We start from the raw sequence: 21,542 nt of genomic DNA on the forward strand, positions 1-21,542 counted from the left end.
GAGGACCCAAAATGCAGGACTCAAGGAAGCGGAAGAAACTAAAAATACACAGCTTTATTGCTGGGATGAAGCAGAACAGAAAAACACTAACTGTTAAGGATCCAAAAATTGGGGATGGAAACAAGAGGAAAAACCACAATAACAACACTGGTCCGGTCGGGTTGAGTCAAACGATGATTTTAATGATCACACCCGTGGGAGATGGACACTGATGCAGACAGCCTCAGATCTCAAAATGGTGGAGCATTGCTCAAACTCTTATAGCCTCTGGTGCCCCCACCTTATCATAAAAGCCTAAACATTCACATGCTTTCTCTCACACGGCGCCTAAGCTACGACCTTGGCTCCCTGTTTATCTGCTCCTGCTGAGATGGGGCAGAAAACTCCAGCATGTTCTCTTCTAATCAGACAAATAAGGCGATGACTTTCTGCAAACAGTATTTCTTATAACATCATAAAACAATATCATTCATTCACAATAAATCAGCAGTCTAATGCAATGCAAATCAGTTTAACTAATGCAATAGTTATCAGCTTCTTCTAATTCAGGAGAATAATGCAAACTAAAACTACATAATAATTCACAATCTTTAATTAGGGGTCTAACATGGCATAAAGTAATATTATAATCCCACACCGTCTAGGTCGTTGTCCTGAATCAGCAGAGAAAGACGTGTCTCACAGAAAGTTTGAACGGGACTGCGAGAAGCAGGAAGTGTGTGAGCCAGCGAGGGGCGGGGTCACAGGCGGAACGAACGAGGAGTAAAATGTGTGTGTGAGAGAGAAAGGAAGGTGGGGGCGAGTGACCAGGCTGTGAGTGTGTGTGAGAGAGAAAGAAAGGTGGGGGCGAGTGACCAGGCTGTGAGTGTGTGTGAATTCCTGGATGACAAAAGAGGGAGAAAAGTAGGTCAGTTGATGTTCTGTGAAATAATAATAGTCAAGAAATCAAAGTGATCAAATAGGAGAAAGTGAACTAAAGTAAATAAAGAAAACTAAAACAGTGGATTAGTGTTAAGGTAATGAAAATAAATTGCTAAAATTAACAGTGACATTTAAAGGTGATCAAGTATTCAAGGATGAATGGAGGATTTGATGGCTGACTGTATGAGAGCTGTTGGGCTGAAAGGACAAAGATTTTTTGTGTTCGCGGTTAAGAGCAAATAAAAATTCACATTTTTGGGGGTTTAAAGTCAGTAGAGTTCAAAACAAAATAAGCAGAGATGTGTTGTTTTAGGAGTGATGAAAACATATGCAGTCACAGTGAATAATGAAAGTCTCTCAGTCTGTCGTTTACAGGTGGGGAACGGACCTGGATCAATTCTCCACGGGCAGCAGTCGGAAGAAAAGGTTAAGATCATTAGAAAGAAAAAATAGAAACACTCAGCCAGAATTTTGGCTGAATTGTTTTGCAGCTCCCCGTCCTCATCCTGAACGAGCGAGCTCCAAGGAAGCTGATCTCTCCCTGAAGACACCGAGTGCAGTTTCAGAAGCACGAGCATGAACATCAACAGTGGACAGGAGGCCAAGAGACAATCTGAGCAGAGAGGTCCAGCAGCGCTGTGGGCAAACGGCATCAGGAAGAGAAGAACCACCATCTAGATTGGATGGATGGAGATGCGTTTCCAGCAAGCTGCAACCTCACTGTGTGTGAAGGACTTTTGAGAAGACTGTCTGAGTTTGACACTTGCCATGTTTGGAGTGAGATGGCAATGAAAGAGACAGTGGGACAAAGAGAGACACGGGACAAAGAGGTCAAAGGAGCTTGCAAAGAAAAGCGTCTGGACTTCTTTAAGTTACTTGAAGACGTTTCACCTCTCATCCGAGAAGCTTCTTCAGTTCTAAGGTCAAATGGTGGAGAGTCCCAGATATAAACCTAGTGGGAGTTTCCCCCCCACAGAGGGACAAAAGGACCCCTGATGATCCTCTAATCACCTGAGCCAAGGTGTGAAACTGGGTGTGGGTCCCAATCAGCCAGAGTTTCGGGTGTGTTCATTGTGAAACCTGGCCCCACCTTATCATGCGAATTCCTGAGATCAGATGGCCCAGGATGTGAGTGGGCGTTAAGGCGTCTGGGAAGGATCTCAAAACTGGATTATAGATGGCAGAGAGAGGACTCCCACTCACAGACCAGTTCATACCTGAAACCAGTTTAGACCAGTCTAAATCTCAAACCACAGTATATGAGTCTACAATTCATATACTGTTCGTGGCTGAAGAGTTGGGTGTTCGCCTTGTAATTGCAAGGTTGCCGGTTCGAGCCCCAGCTTGGACAGTCTCGGCCGTTGTGTCCTTGGGCAAGACACTTCACCCGTTGCCTACTGGTGGTGGTCAGAGGGCCCGGTGGCGCCAGTGTCCGGCAGCCTCGCCTCTGTCAGTGCGCCCCAGGGCGGCTGTGGCTACAATGTAGCTGCCATCACCAGTGTGTGAATGTGTGGATGACTGGATATGTAAAGCGCTTTGGGGTCCTTAGGGACTAGAAAAGCGCTATATAAATACAGGCCATTTACCATTTACTAACACACACACATGGAATGAAGCTCATTAGGATCAAACACAATTTTAAGTAGGTAACACTGTTACCATCCTGCCTGGTTTATCGAGTGGGGTGAGAACTGACACATAGACGACTGAATTAGTATTATTTTGGGGAACATGATAGCAGGGTGAACAGAGTCCTGCAGCCAGAGTTTGAATGAGTGAAACTGGCAGATTTTTGTTTGGTTTTGTTTTTGTTTCTGAAGTATGGGGAAGGTCTTACCATGGCACCAAGTTTTAGAGTTGGTGTTTTCTCACCTATAAGAGAAAGAATATTCTGTGACAAGTCCTAAGACCGGGCTTCGGTTTTTTCATCTACTTTTGTTTTGTAGTTTTATCTTTTATCTTTTATTTTTCATTTTTATTTTTTGAACAGTGCACTGATTTCTGTTTGTCAATTTCTTTTCTTTAAGCAGATCTGCACAACGGGAATTAAAAGCGCTATACAACCTGTCGAGAAAACCGTTGCAAGTGAGTTTCTCCACATTAAAATCTAAATGCGATGATAGTTTCCACTATCAGCAAAGAAAGAAAGAAAGAATGGATGAATGGATGGAAATAAAAACAAACTGACTGACTGGTAAAATTGACAAGACTTGACCACGAGTCAAGGTTAACCTCCACCTAGACAGGACGAAAGGGTGGATGAATTTATGTGTTTCCTTTTACAGGAGCAGAAAGATGACAGCAACATCCGAGGTTGCATGATGGTTTAACCTTTTAAATGCCATTTTTATGTTTGTGAATCTACCAGGGGTGTGTTATTCATGGGGTTGTGTTGTGTGTTGCTCACAGAGGTAACTGTGACAAAGTGTGTATACACTTGCGCAGTGCTACCATTTGCATTTTCCCCATTTGGAAATTGTAGCATTAAATTCAACTGACCTGTTTTAACAGCAGTCAACCAAAACACAGAGGTTGATGAATTCACTATTCCAGTCATGTTTGAGTACTTCCTCGTTTTTTAACAAACTGGGAGGAGTGGGGAAGTAACCTGATGATAGTCCTGCCTCTTGCTGCCATATCATAAAAAGGTCAGATTTGCAGATGAGACAGTTGAACTTCAGATTTCTGGAGACAGGATGGAGACCATCTTGGTTTTCTCTGTGTTGCTTCTGGCCTGCTCTATCTCAGCAGCTCAGACAGCTGAAGATGAGGTCATTCTTAAAAAAAAGATTGCGCTCCTACAGCCATTTACAAGTGACATGGAAGCTGTGCTGACAGGGATAGTCGCCTCTTTGGCTGTACAGAAAGAGCAGATCACACTTCTTCAAAAGGAGAATCAAGGTACAAAATTGTGTTAGTTGGTGAGAGACATAGCAGCATCAAGAAGCCTTCATATGATCCGCTGTTGTGTTCCAGTTATTTTAAAGAACAGAATTGTATTTCTTGATCATGTAAAGACAGAATTTTAATTACAGGAACACTAAAGCAATCTGAAGACAAGCTGTGCAACCATGTTCCATTTCCTTTTGTTTTGTCAGAACAAGAAGCAAAACTAAAAAAAGTGGAGACACAGAAGACTGAGATTGAGCAGCTGAAGCAGCGGCTACAAGGTACTGTGTGCAAATCCTCAAGGGCAGAATTTCTATAGAGATGTTGTAATATTTATGTTTATGACACAAGTTTGAGCTGTTGAAATAAAATTGTCTAATTGTCAGCACAAACAGATAAGCACTGCAAATATATTCACTGGGAAGTGATTTAGCATGACTTTTGTCATGCATTTGAATTGCATAGTTATTGGTTCCATCTTCAATAACTTGTCTTTTATATGGAGTGAGAGAAAGAGACTGAAGAGACAGCAGGGATAACAACTTTGAAATAAAACTGCTTCATTTTTTCACATAAATCATGATATGAAGCAACATATAGAGCAGGCAATGCAGGACCACGGTCTGATGTCACGGGACCGAGTGGTCAGTACCAAAACTGGACTGAGGTGCAGAAACCCAGGACAGAGAAGCCAGGTAGCTTTACAATATACTCAGTCTTAGAAAATGTGTCAAGAACAAAAAGCAGTGAAAGGTAGAATTTGACGTGGCGTGGCCTGGGTAACATGGCTAGGGGGACGTGGAACTAGAAAGGGGAAATGGGCCTGAGATGCAGCCTGGAACAGGACAGTTAGCAGTCACTTTGCAGGAGGAGCAAAAGAGCCATGAGTGGAGGGTGAGCTGAGCAATGTGGAAAGGCTGACCTGAGGTGAGATCTAGAGGTTGCTGATAGAGTGGTGGCAGCGGGCAGGCAGGTGAGGCATCGAGTGATTTCAAAAATGGTGGTTTGTTATCCTGAGTCCGAGAGAGAACCGTGAGCCAGAGGTTTGAGAGAAGGTGAATCCAGGAACTACAGCACAAGAAAGTAAGGTTATCAAGATTATTCACAAAGGGAGCTTGAAACATGAGAGCCAGCTACCAACATGGATTGATGACAAACTGGCAGTGAATGAAGGTCAGTGGGAGGCTTAAATCAATCTGGGTTGATTGGCTGCAAATCAGCTCCAGGTGTGAGAAACTGGAGGTGGCCCTGCCCAGGGGCGGATCCCAGGTAGACTCAGGAGCCTGACTGAAAATTGCAGCCGCACACCCCGGACCATGACATCTGAAGTGTTTAATGGGAGCTGATGTCACATGCTGCTCCAAATATCCTCTCTAATCATGTTGATGAAGTATTGGTGATACTGGCACATCCTGATGTGCCCATGCTGGCAATAATCGGCTTCTAGTTTAGAATTCATTAGACAAATGTTTTATATATAAAGAATATTAACTGTTAATAGTGGTAAATACGATTGATAATCTAAGAAGGCTTACATAAGTTAATCGAATTATTAGTGAAGTACAGGAATTAAAATGGAGTCAGCGCCTTAAAAAAGGAGTGAAGGTGGAGCAGTGGTGACCCATCACACTGTTACTTTAATTTACTTTATTGATGTATATAGCACTCTTAACACGGTAAAAGCGTGCTTCACAATAATGTAAAACAGATAAACATGAAACAGCACAAAGCTCGTCTAAATATTAGACTATCACTCTCTGTATTTTCTGTGCTGCTGACAAACTGAAGAATCATTAACTTACAGTTTCACAACAGTCTGTTTTTAGTGCAGTGAACACGATGACATTTCTTCAACATGATATCTACATAAACTAATATTTCAAGACTATATCAAAGTAACGCATTTACCAAATGGGGTTTGTGTAACGTGTAGTATTTGAATTCACAGCCTGTACAAAGGAGGTATAACTGTAAAACAGGAAGTTTAAAATAATGACATTTCTCTCTCTCTCAGCCAAACAGGTGGCTTTCTCAGCCTCTCTGGTGGAGCATGGTGGTGGAACTTATACTGGACCATTTAACACAGAGACTACTCTGATCTTCAAACGCGTCGTCACAAACATTGGAAATGCCTACAACCCCTACACAGGTAATAACACTCAATGTCACTTCTCTGCTTTGCTGATGTTCCAGATGTTCTAACAGCTGATTTTTCATGTAATATGGCAAAAACAAATGTCCCACAGGTATTTTCACTGCACCAGTCAGAGGAGTCTACAACTTTGAGTTGACCCTGCATGGACACGGAGACAATGCATATCCTACAGCTGCTAGGTTGTTCATGAATAAAGAGCTCATTTTTACGGCATGGGAACATCAGACAACACTTTCTCCAAGTGCCTCTAATGGTGGCTCACTGCTTCTAGATGCTCAAGATCAGGTGTATGTGCGCCTCTGGGCTGGTGGAAGGATATTTGATGATTACAATTATCATACCAGCTTCAGAGGTCATCTGCTTTTCTCCATGTGAAAGGTGTACCAGCTGCAAACTTCCTGTTTGGGCTGTCTTGTAGCTTTTTCTTTATTTTTTCAGAAGTAAAACAGGAAGTTAATCACCTGCTGGGATTATTTTTCATCTGTCTGTAAATCCAAAATCCAGATACACTAAACAATAATGTTGTTTGGATCTCTCTCTCTTCTGATTTCAAAATTCAATGTGATTCCATTCTGTCATTTCATTCTAATAATATATCATAATAAATTGATGATTAAGCAGCAGAGTTAGTTTCTTTGTGTTTTTTAATTCCCATTATCTCATACTGACAGCAGAAAATCAAACACAGTCATGTCACAGTTGTGTTTCCAGAACAGAGATCAAACCCGACACATGCTGGGAGTTTGGCCCGATTTAAAATTCTGTGCTGAAGAGTCAATGATGTCGACGATGACCTACATCAGTACATCACCGCTATTACCTTGTGGTGGTGTCCTGGTGTTTTATATGCACTGCCAGCTGTTAGAAACAAAATACTGGACCCTTTGTTACAGTCAGTTTATTTGTGGGCGTAAGATATTTGTACTTCTAGTTTTACATCTTAGTACGTTCCTTCACATCCAATCTGATTTCAGTAATATCCTTCCTGGAATTTGTTCAAGTTTACCAGTTTTTATTTTGATGCTATGATTTTTTATTCTGTCACTGATAAATTAAAAAATTGCAACAAGAAAGTAGCTGAAAATCCACACTGTAAAACCCAATGCGTTAATTTAACTCAAAACTTTTGGTGAAACTGATTACATAAAATATTTTAAGTAACTAAAACAAACAAAAAAACAAGTTAAATAAACATAATTTATGTAGCTGATTTGGATACAAAAATTTAAGTTACACTGATAAATGTTTTTTTGTTATATCCACATTTTTGGTTTGGTACTGTCGCGGTCTGTGGAGGCAGGCCGTGCGGTGGTGTGTGTGGTGGACCCAGGTGCGAACACAAGTGAGGAGATCGAGTGAATTTAAATTGAAAGCGAGCCTTTATTATGGCCGACGACATAGAGGTTAAAGAAGGCAGAAGCACAGTGACTAAACTAAACTATAACTAAACTGGGAAACTAATACTGTGATAAACTATGGAGACTCAGAGAACTATGACCATGACTGCAAAGACTGCCCATGAAAACATGGAGGGTGGGAACACAGACGACGCGACACAGGCTGAATGAAACACAGAGGCTGTATCCCAATCCAGGGTCTGCAGCCTCAACGATCCTCAAGGGCCGCGTACTCAAAGACCGCTAAGGCCGGAAGTGCGAGGCTTGTGTAATGGGACGGTCTAGCCTCCGTTGCGCTGATACTGTTGTTTGTCAATAAAGTTAAAAAAAAAAAAAAGCCTCCATTGCGCTGCCCAAGTTGCCTAGCAACCATGATACTAACAGCTGGAAACGTGTCATTCAGCTTTGTGTGACAGAGATGAAGGAGAAAATCTTTTGTTCATGTGTTTGTTTCTACATGAGCTTTGATCATTCTCTGATGAAGCTCAGCTATTGAACGGCGTGTATTTGAAAGTAAAGGCTTTAAAACCAAGTTAATACAAACGTCACTGATGTCACATGACTTTGCCGACATGTGGCCAACAGGAATGTTTAATGTTCTTCGTTATTAAACATTTGCACATAAATAAGTGACATCATATTCAGTACTTAAAGTGCACTCTTCGGGCGCCCCTCATCTGCCGTTTTTTTCTGCAAATTTATCCACACCCACCGCCACGCTATGCATTCTGGGATATATTGGGCCACAAAGTCTACACTGCCACGTCCTTAAAATTCAGGGAAATGAAGGACGCATTTGAGGGCCGCATTTCGAGCAGCCTTTGAATTGGGACAGCCTTCGTCGCGCCGCTGTGACGTAATCGGCCTTAAAATGCGGCCTTCAGGCTGCAGACCCTGAATTGGGATACAGCCAGAGACTAAATATACATGAGGGATGATCAAGGGATACATGATACACATGAACCTAAAGACAGGACAGGGAAAGTGAAACTACATACACTGACATTAGACACAGACTTTCAAAGTAAAACAGGAAACATGGGGATTAGACGTGAGCTGAACTGAACATAACCACGCAGACATGACGCATGACAGGTAGACGCACGGACCAGGGAGACTGAATACAGGAGGAGATGACATAAACAACTAAGAAACAAAGGACTAAACAGCAACCTCAGAATGAACTAGCTGAACTAAACTAGGACACAGATGAATACCAAAATATATAAACACTCAAACACTGGGTCACAGACCCCGCCCATGACGGGTACTCTCTACGTGATCTTTTGACTTTCAAGTACAAATCTACCTCAATACATTTTAGGAATTAATAATTAGTTTTAAAATGTTAAGCATTTTAAGCTAATAGGACTCAAAGCTTTAAAATACACCCAAACTCTTGTAATAGCCAAAACTACTGTGTTTTGAATTGGATATTAAAAGAAAATGTGTTAGAAATAAGCAATTACACTTGTAAAAACACAAGACAGACAACATAAATTTATTGAGTATTTTTTAGCTTGCATTACAAAATGTCTTAACATTTGCACTTTTTCAGAGAACCAAAAAACTTGCAAGGGGATAGAGCTGAGATCCTCTATGACAAATGGAGTTCAGTAATAAATGACAAATTAAATTTCCTTGTGTGCATGTTCATAAAAGAAAAGAAATCTCTGGCAAGCCCAAAGAGATAAATTCAACAGTTTTATTGGAGAGAATGTCAGAAATGTCAAGTTTAGGCACAAGTTTACAATATTAGAAATAAAGAATTTCACAACATGTTTTAACAGTGTTCTGATTTGATTAACACATGAGTCATTTTATTAAACAAAGAAAGAAAGAAAAGGAAAAAGAAAAAACCCTCAGATAAAATCCTGCATTATCAGGGGGGGAAACTGAACTTAAGTAAATAACAGTGCAGCTAATACACTGAAATATTATTGGGAACTCTTATAAAATACAATCCAAGTGCCTATTTGATAAGTATATATTAAAGACTATATTAAAGCGTAATATTAAAGGGTAATATTAAAGGCCGGCTTTAAGGGTTTATATATATATAAAGTATACTGTGCTTTAGGTCATTAGATTTCCTGGCGAAATGAAACTGTGATAAACAGGAGCTTTAGTGCAGACTTTTCAGAGAATGTAGCTCATGTTTGTGCTGCTAGATGATGACCTGAAGGTCGTCTCCTGTTGTGTCCGTGAGGAGTGGGGGTGCAGAGTATATCACTCTCATCCTGTCAGTAATGCAGTAGATCTGCAGAAGGCTTTCACGCTGTGCACATCTCCCTTCCTGAAGGTGTTACTGAAGAAGACTGTATTGAATAAAGTGATTGCATATGTTTTGATTACACTGAGTTTGCGTCTTCTCTGAAAAGCCTGAGGACAAAGGAATTGGGGTCGATAATTGGTGCCTGTGACCCGGATCCAAAATGGCTGAGAGACACGAATTAGATCGTAATCATGGGGTCGTGAAACGAGGCGAACAGAGGACAGGTCTAACAGAATCTTAAAGGTAAGCACCACCTGTTACATCCAAGTGTGCATGTTGGATGAACCCTAAATCATCTGTTCGCTAATTTAAACGGCAGTCGTGCAAAATTCTTCCAGTGTCTGGGCACTAGAGCAGGAGACTTTTGTTAAGAACTGCAGGTTGATGTCTAACCGGACAAATTTTGACCTGGGGTTGGTTCCCCCACCGATGGCTGGACGCAGCGGCGGACCAGCAGCGTCTGGGGTCCTAGGCTGGTAACCTGAGAATTGAGGGCCCCCAAACCACCCTAGAATAGCACAGAGCAAGAGACGTTCATTAAGAACTACAGCTTGATGTCTGGCATTCTAGTATTGTTTTGTTACACAGCAAAATCTGCAGTGTTAAATTAACACTAGAGAGTGTCTATATGGGGCCACACCTCTGAGTGTTAAATACAACACTGTTGAGTGTTAAAGTAACACTTTTGACAGTGTTATATGTTTAAAAGTAACCTAGTCAGTCTTGAAGATTAACAATGACTAACACTGAGCAGTGCAGATTTTCTAACACTGGAATATTTCTAACATTTTGAGTTATTTTCATTTCGCCATTTGTTGATTCACTTGAAGAGCAAGTAACGTAATATTGGTCAAGTGATCAGTTTGATATCAATCTTTCGTGATTCACCGTCATATTTACATTATTTGTACGGTACGAATGATTTGCTTTGGTACCTGCTCAAACTTAAGCTCTCCTTAGTATGGCTGGCTCCGTCTCTCCAACAGCGCACTCACGGGCAGCAGCTGCCCCGCCCCCTCGCTCAGTCGCTTAGTGCCTGAGCTCGGATCATACCAATATCAGGGGGGATTCACGCACAGTCGTAAATTCCCACAGTGTGCACTATGTGCTTCGAATATTGTGTGTACTTTGTGTTTTATGCAGTTGTCAGCCAGGCATCTAACTATGAAAAAATTACACTCCAAAAGACCCCGGGCTTCTGACAAAACAACCCGGGCTTAAGCCCAGTAAGCCACACCCCCACGTTCCGCCCCTGTTTTTGAGGATATAGTAACAGATCCCTCAACCGGGGTACTAACCATCAAATATGAAACAGGTTTGTTTGAGTGATTTGTGTTTCATTGGATGTCTTTTTTTTTAGTGTCATTATTACATTGTTTAATCAAAGAGTGTATAAAATGAGGGGCGTGATTGGGAGGAACGGCCTCCCTGATCTGAACCCGAGCGGTGCTTTGTTATTGGACTTCTGTGCTAATCACAGTTTGGCCATAACAAACACCCTGTTCGAACATAAGAGTGTCCATAAGTGCACGTGGCACCAGGACGCTCTAGGCCGTAGGTCGATGATCAATTTTGTAATCGTATCAGCAGACCTGCGACCATATGTTCTGGACACTCGAGTAAAGAGAGGGGCTGAGCTGTCAACTGATCACCACCTGGTGGTGAGTTGGATCAGGTGGCGGGGGAGGACACTGGACAGACCTGGTGCACCTAAACGCGTAGTGAGGGTGTGCTGGGAACGTCTAGCAGAGGCCCCAGTCCGCGAGATCTTCAACGCACACCTCTGGCAGAGCTTCGACAGCATTCCGAGGGAGACTGGGGACATTGAGTCCGAATGGACCATGTTCAGCGTCTCCATTGCCGAAGCTGCTGCATTGAGCTGCGGCCGCAAGGTGGTTGGTGCCTGCCGTGGTGGTAATCCCCGAACCAAATGGTGGACACCAGAGGTGAAGGGAGCCACCAGGCTGAAGAAGGAGTCCTATCGGGCTTGGTTAGCCTGTGGGACTCCGGAGGCAGCCGACAGGTATCGACAGGCCAAGCGGAATGCGGCTCGGGCAGTGGCTGAAGCAAAAACTCGGGTGTGGGAGGAGTTCGGAGAGGCCATGGAAAAAGACTTTCGGACTGCCTCGAAGAGATTCTGGCAAACCGTCAGGCGTCTCAGGAGGGGAAAGCGGTGCTCTACCTGCACTGTGTATAGTGCTGGCGGAGCGCTACTGACGTAGACTGAGAAAATTGTCAGGCGGTGGAAGGAATACTTCGGGGACCTCCTTAATCCCACTGACACGTCTTCCGAGGAGGAAGCAGAGTCTGGGGATGAGGGGAATGACCCACCAATTTCCGGGGGCGAGGTCACTGAGGCAGTTAAACAACTCCTTGGTGGCAGAGCCCCTGGTGTTGATGAGGTCCGCCCCGAGGAAGGCTCTGGACGTTGTAGGGCTGTCCTGGTTGACACGCCTCTGCAATGTTGCGTGGAGATCAGGGGCAGTACCTGTGGACTGGCAGACCGGGGTGGTGGTCCCCATCTTTAAGAAGGGGGACCGGAGGGTGTGTTCCAACTACAGGGGGATCACACTCCTCAGCCTCTCTGGGAAAGTCTATGCCAGGGTGCTGGAAAGGAGAGTTCATCCGCTAGTCGAACCTCGGATACAGGAGGAACAATGCGGTTTTCGTCCTGGTCGCGGAACACTGGACCAGCTCTTTATCCTCTCCAGGATACTTGAGGGTGCATGGGAGTTTGCCCAACCAGTCTACATGTGTTTTGTGGACTTGGAGAAGGCATTCGACCGTGTCCCTCGGGGTGTCCTGTGGGACCTGGGTCCTGGGTCTGCCCCGGGGCAGACCCAGGACACGCTGGAGAGATTACATCTCTCGGCTGGCCTGGGAACGCCTTGGTGTTCCCCCGGATAAGCTGGAGGAGGTGGCTGGGGAGAGGGAGGTCTGGGCCTCTTTGCTTAGGCTGCTGCCCCCGCGACCCGGCTCCGGATAAAGCGGATGAAGATGGATGGATGGATGGATGTATAAAATGAGTCTATGGAGGGACCATGTTAACTGATTTGTTTTGCTCCTATTTTTAAGGTCTGGAAACATCTGTTGCAGAAGTGTCTCCTGAGCGGTTCCAGTTATCATGGCCACATTCATCAGATTCACAGGATACGGTCATCCTTTCAGACAGCCCTTTGAGGAAACGTCAGAAGCTGGATGCAGAAGCTAAGCAAGTAGGAGCTAACAGATTTCCACATTCTTCTAATAGTGTCTTTTTTGTTTGTAGTTTAAGTGTTCTGAACTGTAGTGGTTATATCAACATGTAGAATGTTTTTATTGTGTTTTCCAGTTGGTGGAATCCATTCTCACAAGCAAACCTGTTGGAGAACGTATAATAAATGAGTACAATCGGACCAAGTCCCTGGTGGATGAAACCAGAAGAAAAATGGTCAACATACTGGTAGCTGACATGACAGAAAAAAATGGGTAATTTATTTCTGGCCCTGTGATTTTTTTAACTATCATTTTCAAATTATTTTAAATCTCTATTAATTCCAGCGAAGCTGACTAGTTCTTTTCCTTTTGATCTTGCAGTACATCACCACCACGGCAGGTAAAAGAAATGTGTGCCAGAGGAATTGTAACCTTTTTCCCTTACCTCAGTGACCCGTACTCAAAAAATGGCTATGTAAGTAGCTAACAGCAATAACTGAACAACTAATATCAAAATTTTAAATCCTGCCAAAATGTATGTCCTTATCAACTGTTCATGGTTACATAACTTACTGATAATTAATAAACAAAATGTCTGTATATGTCACTCTCCAAGGAACATTATGATGATGGCGAGGGTGGCACTGGGTACTTGGCCTGGAGGATTAAAGCCATACAGAGATGCACTGCTAAAGAGAGGCGATTAACATCTGGAGGTAACATTCCTAATTCAGTGGAAACATATAATACAGTTCCAAATTGTGGTTCTGTATTAATAATGGTTATCAAATGTTATTATTAGTTTTGATAAAGTTGTATTTCATATTGTGTAGCACCAGGAGATGGATCATCGGGTGAAGACCAGTGTGGCGGACCGACTGTCAGACGAGAGTTGCAGTTTGTTACAGAGAAGATGCTGAGTGAGGATGAGTGCAAGGAAGCAATCGCTCTGATGAAACATTCAGCTGATGAAGACACAGTCAAGAAGAAGATGAAGTTGACATTTGTTTATCGACACAACATGGTCCTCGACCCCCTGCTGTCAAGCAACATACTGTCTGTGTTTCCACGTTTCAAAGATATCAAAGGCTTGGTGAATATTTTTCATTACGTTGACAATGTAAACACACTTTAATATTTTACAGAAAGCAGATATAATTCTCTGTTCTCTATCCCTGTTACAGATCGAACAGGATTTTGTACTGATGTTTGGTGAGGATGTATCAGGCAGGTTGCTGGAGAGGTGGCCAACAACATTCAAAAGAAAGATTATCCAACAAGGCAGGAAGCTTCCTTCTACCAGTGACCTGGAAGAACTGTTGCTGACTCTCCTGAGGATGCCACTGAAGTTAATGCTGACATTGGTGAGCTGTTATTTCTTTAATTAGAACATTCACAGGATATATAATGTTTGTCACAGAACAGCTGTCCTTTTGTATTTTGGGTCTACTCAAACATTTTGTCAGTGCAGATGCATTGAAATTTGTTATTGATGAGGATGATTCAACTTTATTAAAAACAAATATATTTTTTCAGGCTGGGACAGTGACCTCTCAGCGATTCTATTGCTATTACATCTGATTCCACCATCTGGTCAGGGTCGGAAGAGACCAGGAAAGGTGTCAGCTTCTCAAGCAGAAAGGCATCTTGTGGTCTTCAAGAAGGTTTGTTTCTTTTCTATTTTTATGGTATGAATTACCAGTTTAAGAAACACTTGATTCTTATTGCCTGTCTGTATTTGTCTTTTCAGACTGGAACAAATATCCAAGAGCACCTTGATGCCGTCACTACCAGCACTCAACCCTACCTCCTGGCTGTTGGGGTGAAAAAGCATGACATCCACCAGTTCTTCATTATTCTTGACAAGAATGTCATACCATGCAAGTCTACCTCTTCACTTGGTGCTTTTGATGAACTGTTTAAAGCACATTTTGTTTTTGGCACATCTTTCAACACCATGCTTCACAACATGTACACGTTCATCCAAACCACTGTGTACAATATAGATGTTGGCAAAGTCAAAGAAAGTCCCAGAGTTGCTGAAATACGGACAAGGTTGCTTCGTTAGGGCTTGAAGGTTAATTCTCCATCATGAAGTGTTTTGTCTGTCAGGCTGAGTTTACTGGTTCAAACATGCTTGTTAGGCATTTACGGTTAGTCCATGGTTACTTACCTGGAAGAAATCTTCGCCTTAAATGTGCCCAGCATGACTGTGGCTGTGTGTTTGGCACTTTTGCAAGTTTTAGAAAACATTTAAATACCAAACACCTTAACTATTTCGACCAACAGGCTGACACTGATGTTAATTTACAGCCTGATGTGGCAGTTAAAGAAGTTAGCACTACAAGGGAGGTGGTGTCAACTAATGTAGAAGAAACACCCACAACATCTGAAATGTTGAAAAGTTCAAATAAGAGCACTTTGGATATGTGTGCCTCTACTGTTGCACAGCTCAGGGCAGCTGGATTAAGCCAATCTACTGTGAATAGTTTTGTCTCCTCAATGGAGGAAGTGTTTTTTGAGATTCATACTCAGGCTAAAGATGCAGCTTTACAGAGCTTACCTTCACAGGACACTTCAAGTAAAAAGAAATTAGAGCAGTCATTCAAAAACTTTGAAAACCCATTCACACTGTTAAATTCAGAAGCTAAACGAAATAGGCACTTTAAACAAAAATGGGCAACTGTTGAACCTGTTGAAATGGTGCTTGGCACAAGATTTGACAGTAGAAGAAACAAGATCACAGGGACTTTTGATCAAGTCATTGTAACCGATAGGTTTGCATATGTTCCTATTTTGGAAACACTGAAAACTATCTTTCAAAACCACCATGTTGTCGACATGTTCAAGTCGAGGAATATGTCCAGAGAAGGTGTGTATGCAGACTTAATCGATGCTGCCTATGTTAAAAGATGTCCCCTATTTTCTGCAGAAAAAGATGCCTTACAAATGATGACTTTGAAACTGCAAATCCCCTGGGCTCTGAAAAGGGTGTACATAAATTAGGTGCAATATACTTTACACTAAGGAATTTTCCTCCAATCTTTAATTCGTTGTTGGTCAATATTCTTTTGTGTGCTCTTTTTCATGCACAAGACTCAAAGCATTATGGCTTTAATTCAATCCTTGAGCCACTTGTCAATGATCTGAAAGTTCTTGAGACGGAGGGACTGAAACTTCCCATGTTTAAACACTTGGTTCATGGCACTGTAATCCAGGTCACTGGGGACAATCTTGGCTTGCATAGTCTGTTTGGGTTCGTGGAGTCATTTGCAGCTCGATATTGTTGTCGTTTTTGTCTGCTTGAGAAGGATTGTTTTCAAAGTGTGTTCTGTGAAGATGATTCTGGTGTTGCACTAAGAACTCTTGATATGCATAAGCAGCACTGTGAAATTGTACAAAGAGATCCTACGCTACCTCATGTATGTGGTGTGAAACGCACTTGTCTCTTGAATTCACTTAAATATTTCAACACAGCCAACAATTTTTCTGTAGATATCATGCATGACATTTTGGAGGGAGTTGCTCAGTTAGAGGTGAAACTTGTGCTGCAGTACATTCAGGAGAACTTCCTAAGTGCTGAACAACTTGCTGGTAGAATACATGCCTTTGACTATGGCTTCAATCAGCAGCGAAATCGCCCACCAAGGGTAAAGTTGTTTGATGGCAGTAATGATTTAGGACTAAATGCAATTCAATCTTGGTGCTTATTGCATAATGTACCTTTGATGTTTGGCGATTTGGTACAGGTGGGTGATAGCTACTGGCATCTTCTACTTCTGCTTCTACAAATTGTCAATATTGTGTTTTCACCAGTGCTGTCAGAAGGTATGACCATCTACCTCAAACATTTAATTATTGATCATCATCAGCTCTTTAAGCAGTTATTTCCTACACTCAGTCTCCTACCAAAGCATCACTTCATGATACATTACCCTCGCAGTATACGAAATATTGGCCCAATTCTGCACATGTGGTGCATGCGTTACGAAGCCAAACATAACTTCTTTAAGAAGCAATTAAAAAGCTTTAAAAACATTACAATGACATTGGCCAAGAAACACCAAAGTTGTATGGCCATGTATTGGGAGTCTTTTAGCCTCGAAAGATTAGCTTTAGGACCAGGAAAGATGGTGACACTTGGAGAGCTGAAAGAAGGTCCAGAAATTGCTTTAAAATTTGGAGCTGCGTTGTCTACCAGTGTTTTATCAGCTAAGTGGATAAAACATCATGGTACAGAGTACCGCCCTGACTTTATTATCTGTACAGAGGTAGTGTCTGAGATTCCAGTGTTTTATAAGATCAAAAGTATTGTTGTGAAAGATGACATTGCATTGCTCTGTGGAAAACTGATGGAAACCCTGTGTTTTGATGACCATTATCATGCATTTAAGGTGAGAATGCAGCCCAATATGGTGCTGAAGGTGTTGAACATAAAAGAGCTGTGTTACTTCAAACCATTTGATCTTCAAATGAAGTATGGCACTTCTGATTCCTCCCTGTATGTGGTTCCATATTGTCATTTTATGCTGAACTAAATTCATTGTTTTAAAGTGTTTTATGACTGTTTTTGTGTATGTAGTGTTTTATGTACACTACATGAGATGTAATATTTTGAGCCTGACATCAAAATAAAGCCGTTAAACCTATTATCTAGTTGTGGTTTTTACTTGTTTTATATTTTAAAGCATTATTAGAAACCAGGTTTTCATGCTGGAAGAGGAAGAGTTTTAGTAACACTACTTGGTGTAAAATTAATTTAAAATTTTACTCTATGAGAGCAAATTTTTCACAAGAAAAAGTGTATGAATAACATAGTATAGAGTAACATCAACTCTCATCAGAGTTATTTGAACCCCCAGTGTTAACTTGAAATAACTCAATTCAGTGTTAAAAATCAGTGGAATTTTACTCAAATAGAGTTAATTTATCACTATGTTAGAGTAAATAATATGACGCTACTAGTAGTGTTGGGTTCATTTAACACTCTGCGGTGTTACTCAGTGTTAAATTTTACTCTATTTAGAGTTAATTTTACTCTAAAATTTTAACACTATAGAAAGAGTTGATTTAACACCAATTCCGAATGGGACCAAATAGACTCGGACCAGTGTTAAATTTAACTCTTTAAGTGTTATTTTAACACTCCGAATTTTACTGTGTAGGCTCGTTATTCGTTACTTCGTGTGTTGCGTTCGACTTACCTCGAAAATCGGAACACGGACCTGGGAATGATGTCACATGCGAGTAAACAGCGTTCTGGTTAGCAGATGTGTAAAATTGCTTGGTGGTGGCTGTGGCAGAGCTTCCACAGATTTAGTAACATTAGCAAGTGGTGGAGGCTGGCCTTTTTACCGTCCCGTACAAACAGAATCGTCTCGTATTCAGAGAAAATATTACGCGTTTCGTATTGAGGTGAAAAGGAACAGTTTGTCCCGGACTTCAGCTACAATGGAAAAGACACAAAGCTGGAGTTATTCTGCATTTACGCTGCACAGCTGCCTCTTCTTCTCTCATTCTCTCCTCCCTCTCCTGTTGCTACTTCAATCATGAAACTGATCAATGATCAGCTGATCGGCTCTCTTGTTTGTTTATCGCCCACTTTGCGCCAGAAAGAAAAAAACAGCAGATGTCGCGCTAAACAACAGCAGCACATTTGATCAGCTGTTGTTAGAATTTATTTAATATTACTTTCTAGTATCAGCTGATGTTTGCTGGAGCCACAGCTGTAAAGCTGCTGGTCATGATGTCGGTTTGGATATGTGGTGAGAGGGAAACATGAAGATGAAACCAGGAGATGTCCTTACTGAACCATCAGAGCTGTGATGGAGAAACAGGTTTACCTTTTAGGTGACATGGATGAGTTGAAGTTATGAACTGTTTCTGAGAGACAAATAACACCAGGATCTGTTAGATTTGTATTGTTGATTGTCATTCATGCTTAGAAATATCTACTCATATATGCTTAGAGTTTTATAATCAATGTCATGTTGGTAGAGGGTTGATCCTTAGTTGTCTGCAAAGACTTTGTGTGCATTCCAGAGTGTTCTGGCATTCACACCCACATCCTGGGAGCAGGGGAGAGGTCGTACCTGCTCTTATTGTTTTATGGTAGGATAAACGTAGCTGTGTCAGTTTTAGGCTAAGAGCCTTATGTTTAGATGGACCGCTAGACTCCTGGCACCAGCTTTGGGGAGTCTTCACAGGGTCACATCTTGACCCCCCCCCCCCACACACACACACACACACTAGTTACTTCTATCAAAGGTTGTGTGTGTGTGTGTGTGTGTGTGTGTGTGAAAGGCACCATGACACATTCTAGGAGAGGAGAAGGCAGTGGGCCGTGAAGGTGAGAGAGGAAGGGGAGATAGTGGCTCTGGGTGGAAGACAGCCACTAAACAAATGGAGGAGTTAGGAGAGGCAGGCTCTGTGACTGCTTGGCTTGCATGCCTTTGTGACTTGTATGTGTTCATGTTCAGACTGCCTGTAGGGGAGAGCTTTTATTTTGACCCTGTTTTCTCTTGTTTATGTGTTGTCAGGTAGGTTATGGTTATAGGTTGTATATTTTGTTTTCTTGAGAGTTAGGTAAGTTTCTTTTTTTCATATCAGGGAAGATTTGTTTGTTATGTTGGCCATGGCTCTCCCTGGAGTTAATCCTCAGTCTGAACCAGAATTTCAACACTAGCATGAAATAAACTTTTAAAATTATGATCTTAGCTCCTCCTTCACTATTTACCTTTATGTTTGTCCCTTCAAGCCCCCTAGACTAGCCAGGGGAAGTAACACTGTGGAGTGTTTTCTGCTGATTAAGCAACATGAGTGAGTTACTGTGGGGAGGAAACTCTCCTCTGTGATAAGATTTAAACATGCATCTCTGTTGTCCTGTTAACTGATTAGATTACAGAAAAGATGAGATGACTATATTTATTAAATAAAAAGGTGTCTGATAGTGTGGATAGAAGGTGTAGCGGGAAATGAAAAAGCAGCTTCAGAAGAAGTGCCTAAAGAAACACCTAAAAGTGAGAGAAGGAGAAGAAAGGGGAGGGAGGGAGATCTGACACAGAGCTTGGGCCGGCGCTTCTCCCCTCTCCGTATAATATGGTAAATGGCCTGCATTTGTATAGCGCTTTACTCAGTCCCTATGGACCCCAAAGTGCTTTACACTACATTCAGCCATTCATGGTGATGAAAGGCCTACATTGTAGCCACAGCTGCCCTGGGGCGCACTGACAGAGGCGAGGTATAATACACCAAATAGCACATAATTTTCCTGTTCGTCCACCCCTGTCTGTTCTTCTACTTATGTCCCATTACAGGCTGCTCTGCAGGCCCTGGAAGCCGAAGCTGACCTGGACTCCTGCTCTCCCCTCGTCGACGTGACCCTGACCAACCGCAGCAGCAGCTGGACCCACCACAACAACCTGAAAATGCCAACGGAGCTGCAGGAGGGAGACCTCACACAGTGGAGACGGAGGGCGCTAAACCCAATTACCTCTGCAGGACTGGCTTCTGTGTCTTCTGTGTCTTCTGGATACTGGTGTTTTTCACTATTTTTCTTCTCAATCCACTTCGAGTTTTGAAATATTAGCTACATACATACATGACAGTATCCAGAAGACACTCTGTTTTCTAAGCCAGTCGGCACCGGTACCGTAATATACGTAAGCTAAGTGCAACAAGAATGTAGGTGCGGCTGGCTAGCTTGAACGTGACTTCGCATGTGAGGGCTCACTTGACCACAGTCTTGTAACAGGCTGCTGCTCCACAGCTGTCGCATTTCACAGAGTTCTGAGAGTCTCTGCTGAGACTAATATATTGTTAAGTAATGCAGCTGCTTCACTTGGGCTACTAGCAGGTTGCTGAGTAGACATCTGTTGTATTGGTTTGTTTGAAATCTACCCCTTTTTCCTTCAGTTTCCTTGTCAGGAAACAACTTCCTGTTCAGCTGAAACTGCTTGGTGGGTGGGTTCTTTTACATTTTGAGAGAAACCAATTGAGTCTAATAACAGATTAAATGCCATGTTGAGGCTGTCATTTTTAGCATCTACATGGATGTTAAAATCACCCACAATAATTATTTTATCTGAGATTTTCACTTTTTTCATGTGCTGAATCATTTTTACCTGTATCCTGATCATTTTACTGTCTTTGTGCTTGTTCTTTACTGTTTATCTAACTGCAGCTTCCTGCATTCCATACTGTGTATATTTGCCTTCAAACTGGTCAGACTGGTCATAGTAAAGTTCACTGTTGAAATGAAACCTTGTTGTAGCTGCCAGTGTGAACACACTGATCCCTGCTCAGCTCTCACACTCACTGTCTGCTTTCTTTGGAATATGACCGATGCAAATATTGAAAGCCAGGGAGTTTCTCTGTTTACAGTCTAGTCCTGTTCAACTTCCTATGTTCACCACATCCACAAAGTCATTTATGTATCTGGGATATTTTTCCACTTCCCAAAACACTGGTAATGACAATAAACTGTCCAACAAAATATATTAATGTTCTGTGAATATATGAAAAACCAACATAAGTGTGAAAACGTAGTCTTTCTACAGAGATATTTCACCTCATAGCTGCTCACAGACTGTATTTACAAGTGACAAACTACAACATCTAACGCATAAGTACATCAAAAGTATATATCAAATATTTTCTGTATTCAAATATATTCAGAGATATTTGAAAGCCTTTCCAGTTGAGTTGATCG

The 21,542-nt window shown here is 42.0% G+C and overlaps 3 protein-coding genes across 7 annotated transcripts in view; 2 read left to right on the plus strand and 1 right to left on the minus strand.

Annotated features, from left to right (window-relative positions):
- LOC146634253 (NACHT, LRR and PYD domains-containing protein 3-like) overlaps positions 1-21,542 on the minus strand; it is a 675,133-nt gene that overhangs the window by 126,469 nt on the left and 527,122 nt on the right. The window lies entirely within an intron of this gene.
- LOC146634256 (complement C1q tumor necrosis factor-related protein 3-like) lies at positions 3,606-6,340 on the plus strand. Of its 2 annotated transcripts, none has more exons than XM_085376254.1 (4): positions 3,606-3,822; positions 4,029-4,091; positions 5,825-5,959; positions 6,057-6,340. In XM_085376254.1, the coding sequence occupies exons 1-4, from the start codon at positions 3,618-3,620 to the stop codon at positions 6,338-6,340; spliced, it is 687 nt and encodes a 228-aa protein (XP_085232380.1). In that variant the 5' UTR covers positions 3,606-3,617. The 2 variants fall into 2 exon arrangements, with proteins under 2 accessions (XP_085232380.1, XP_085232388.1); XM_085376262.1 differs by having other exon boundaries at positions 3,618-3,822; positions 4,020-4,091.
- LOC146634257 (uncharacterized) lies at positions 13,065-14,900 on the plus strand. Its single transcript, XM_085375931.1, has 7 exons — positions 13,065-13,105; positions 13,214-13,307; positions 13,449-13,548; positions 13,693-13,925; positions 14,017-14,155; positions 14,348-14,496; positions 14,583-14,900. The coding sequence occupies exons 1-7, from the start codon at positions 13,065-13,067 to the stop codon at positions 14,898-14,900; spliced, it is 1,074 nt and encodes a 357-aa protein (XP_085232057.1).

This window comes from Diplotaxodon limnothrissa, linkage group LG3, assembly GCF_057381915.1.
Source record: "Diplotaxodon limnothrissa isolate DT_005_m linkage group LG3, D_limnothrissa_male_GT1.1, whole genome shotgun sequence".
NCBI classification, from domain to species: domain Eukaryota; kingdom Metazoa; phylum Chordata; class Actinopteri; order Cichliformes; family Cichlidae; genus Diplotaxodon; species Diplotaxodon limnothrissa.

What these genes read in the sequence shown, in the direction of transcription:
- LOC146634256 (XM_085376262.1), top strand. Translation starts at nt 3,618, where the DNA reads ATGGAGACCATCTTGGTTTTCTCTGTGTTGCTTCTGGCCTGCTCTATC. An exon ending in TCTTCAAAAGGAGAATCAAG is followed by an intron (nt 3,823 to 4,019) that starts GTACAAAATTGT and finishes TTGTTTTGTCAG; the next exon opens with AACAAGAAGCAAAACTAAAA. An exon ending in GCTGAAGCAGCGGCTACAAG is followed by an intron (nt 4,092 to 5,824) that starts GTACTGTGTGCA and finishes TCTCTCTCTCAG; the next exon opens with CCAAACAGGTGGCTTTCTCA.
- LOC146634257 (XM_085375931.1), top strand. Translation starts at nt 13,065, where the DNA reads ATGGTCAACATACTGGTAGCTGACATGACAGAAAAAAATGG. An exon ending in CGTACTCAAAAAATGGCTAT is followed by an intron (nt 13,308 to 13,448) that starts GTAAGTAGCTAA and finishes TCACTCTCCAAG; the next exon opens with GAACATTATGATGATGGCGA. An exon ending in ATCTTGTGGTCTTCAAGAAG is followed by an intron (nt 14,497 to 14,582) that starts GTTTGTTTCTTT and finishes TTGTCTTTTCAG; the next exon opens with ACTGGAACAAATATCCAAGA.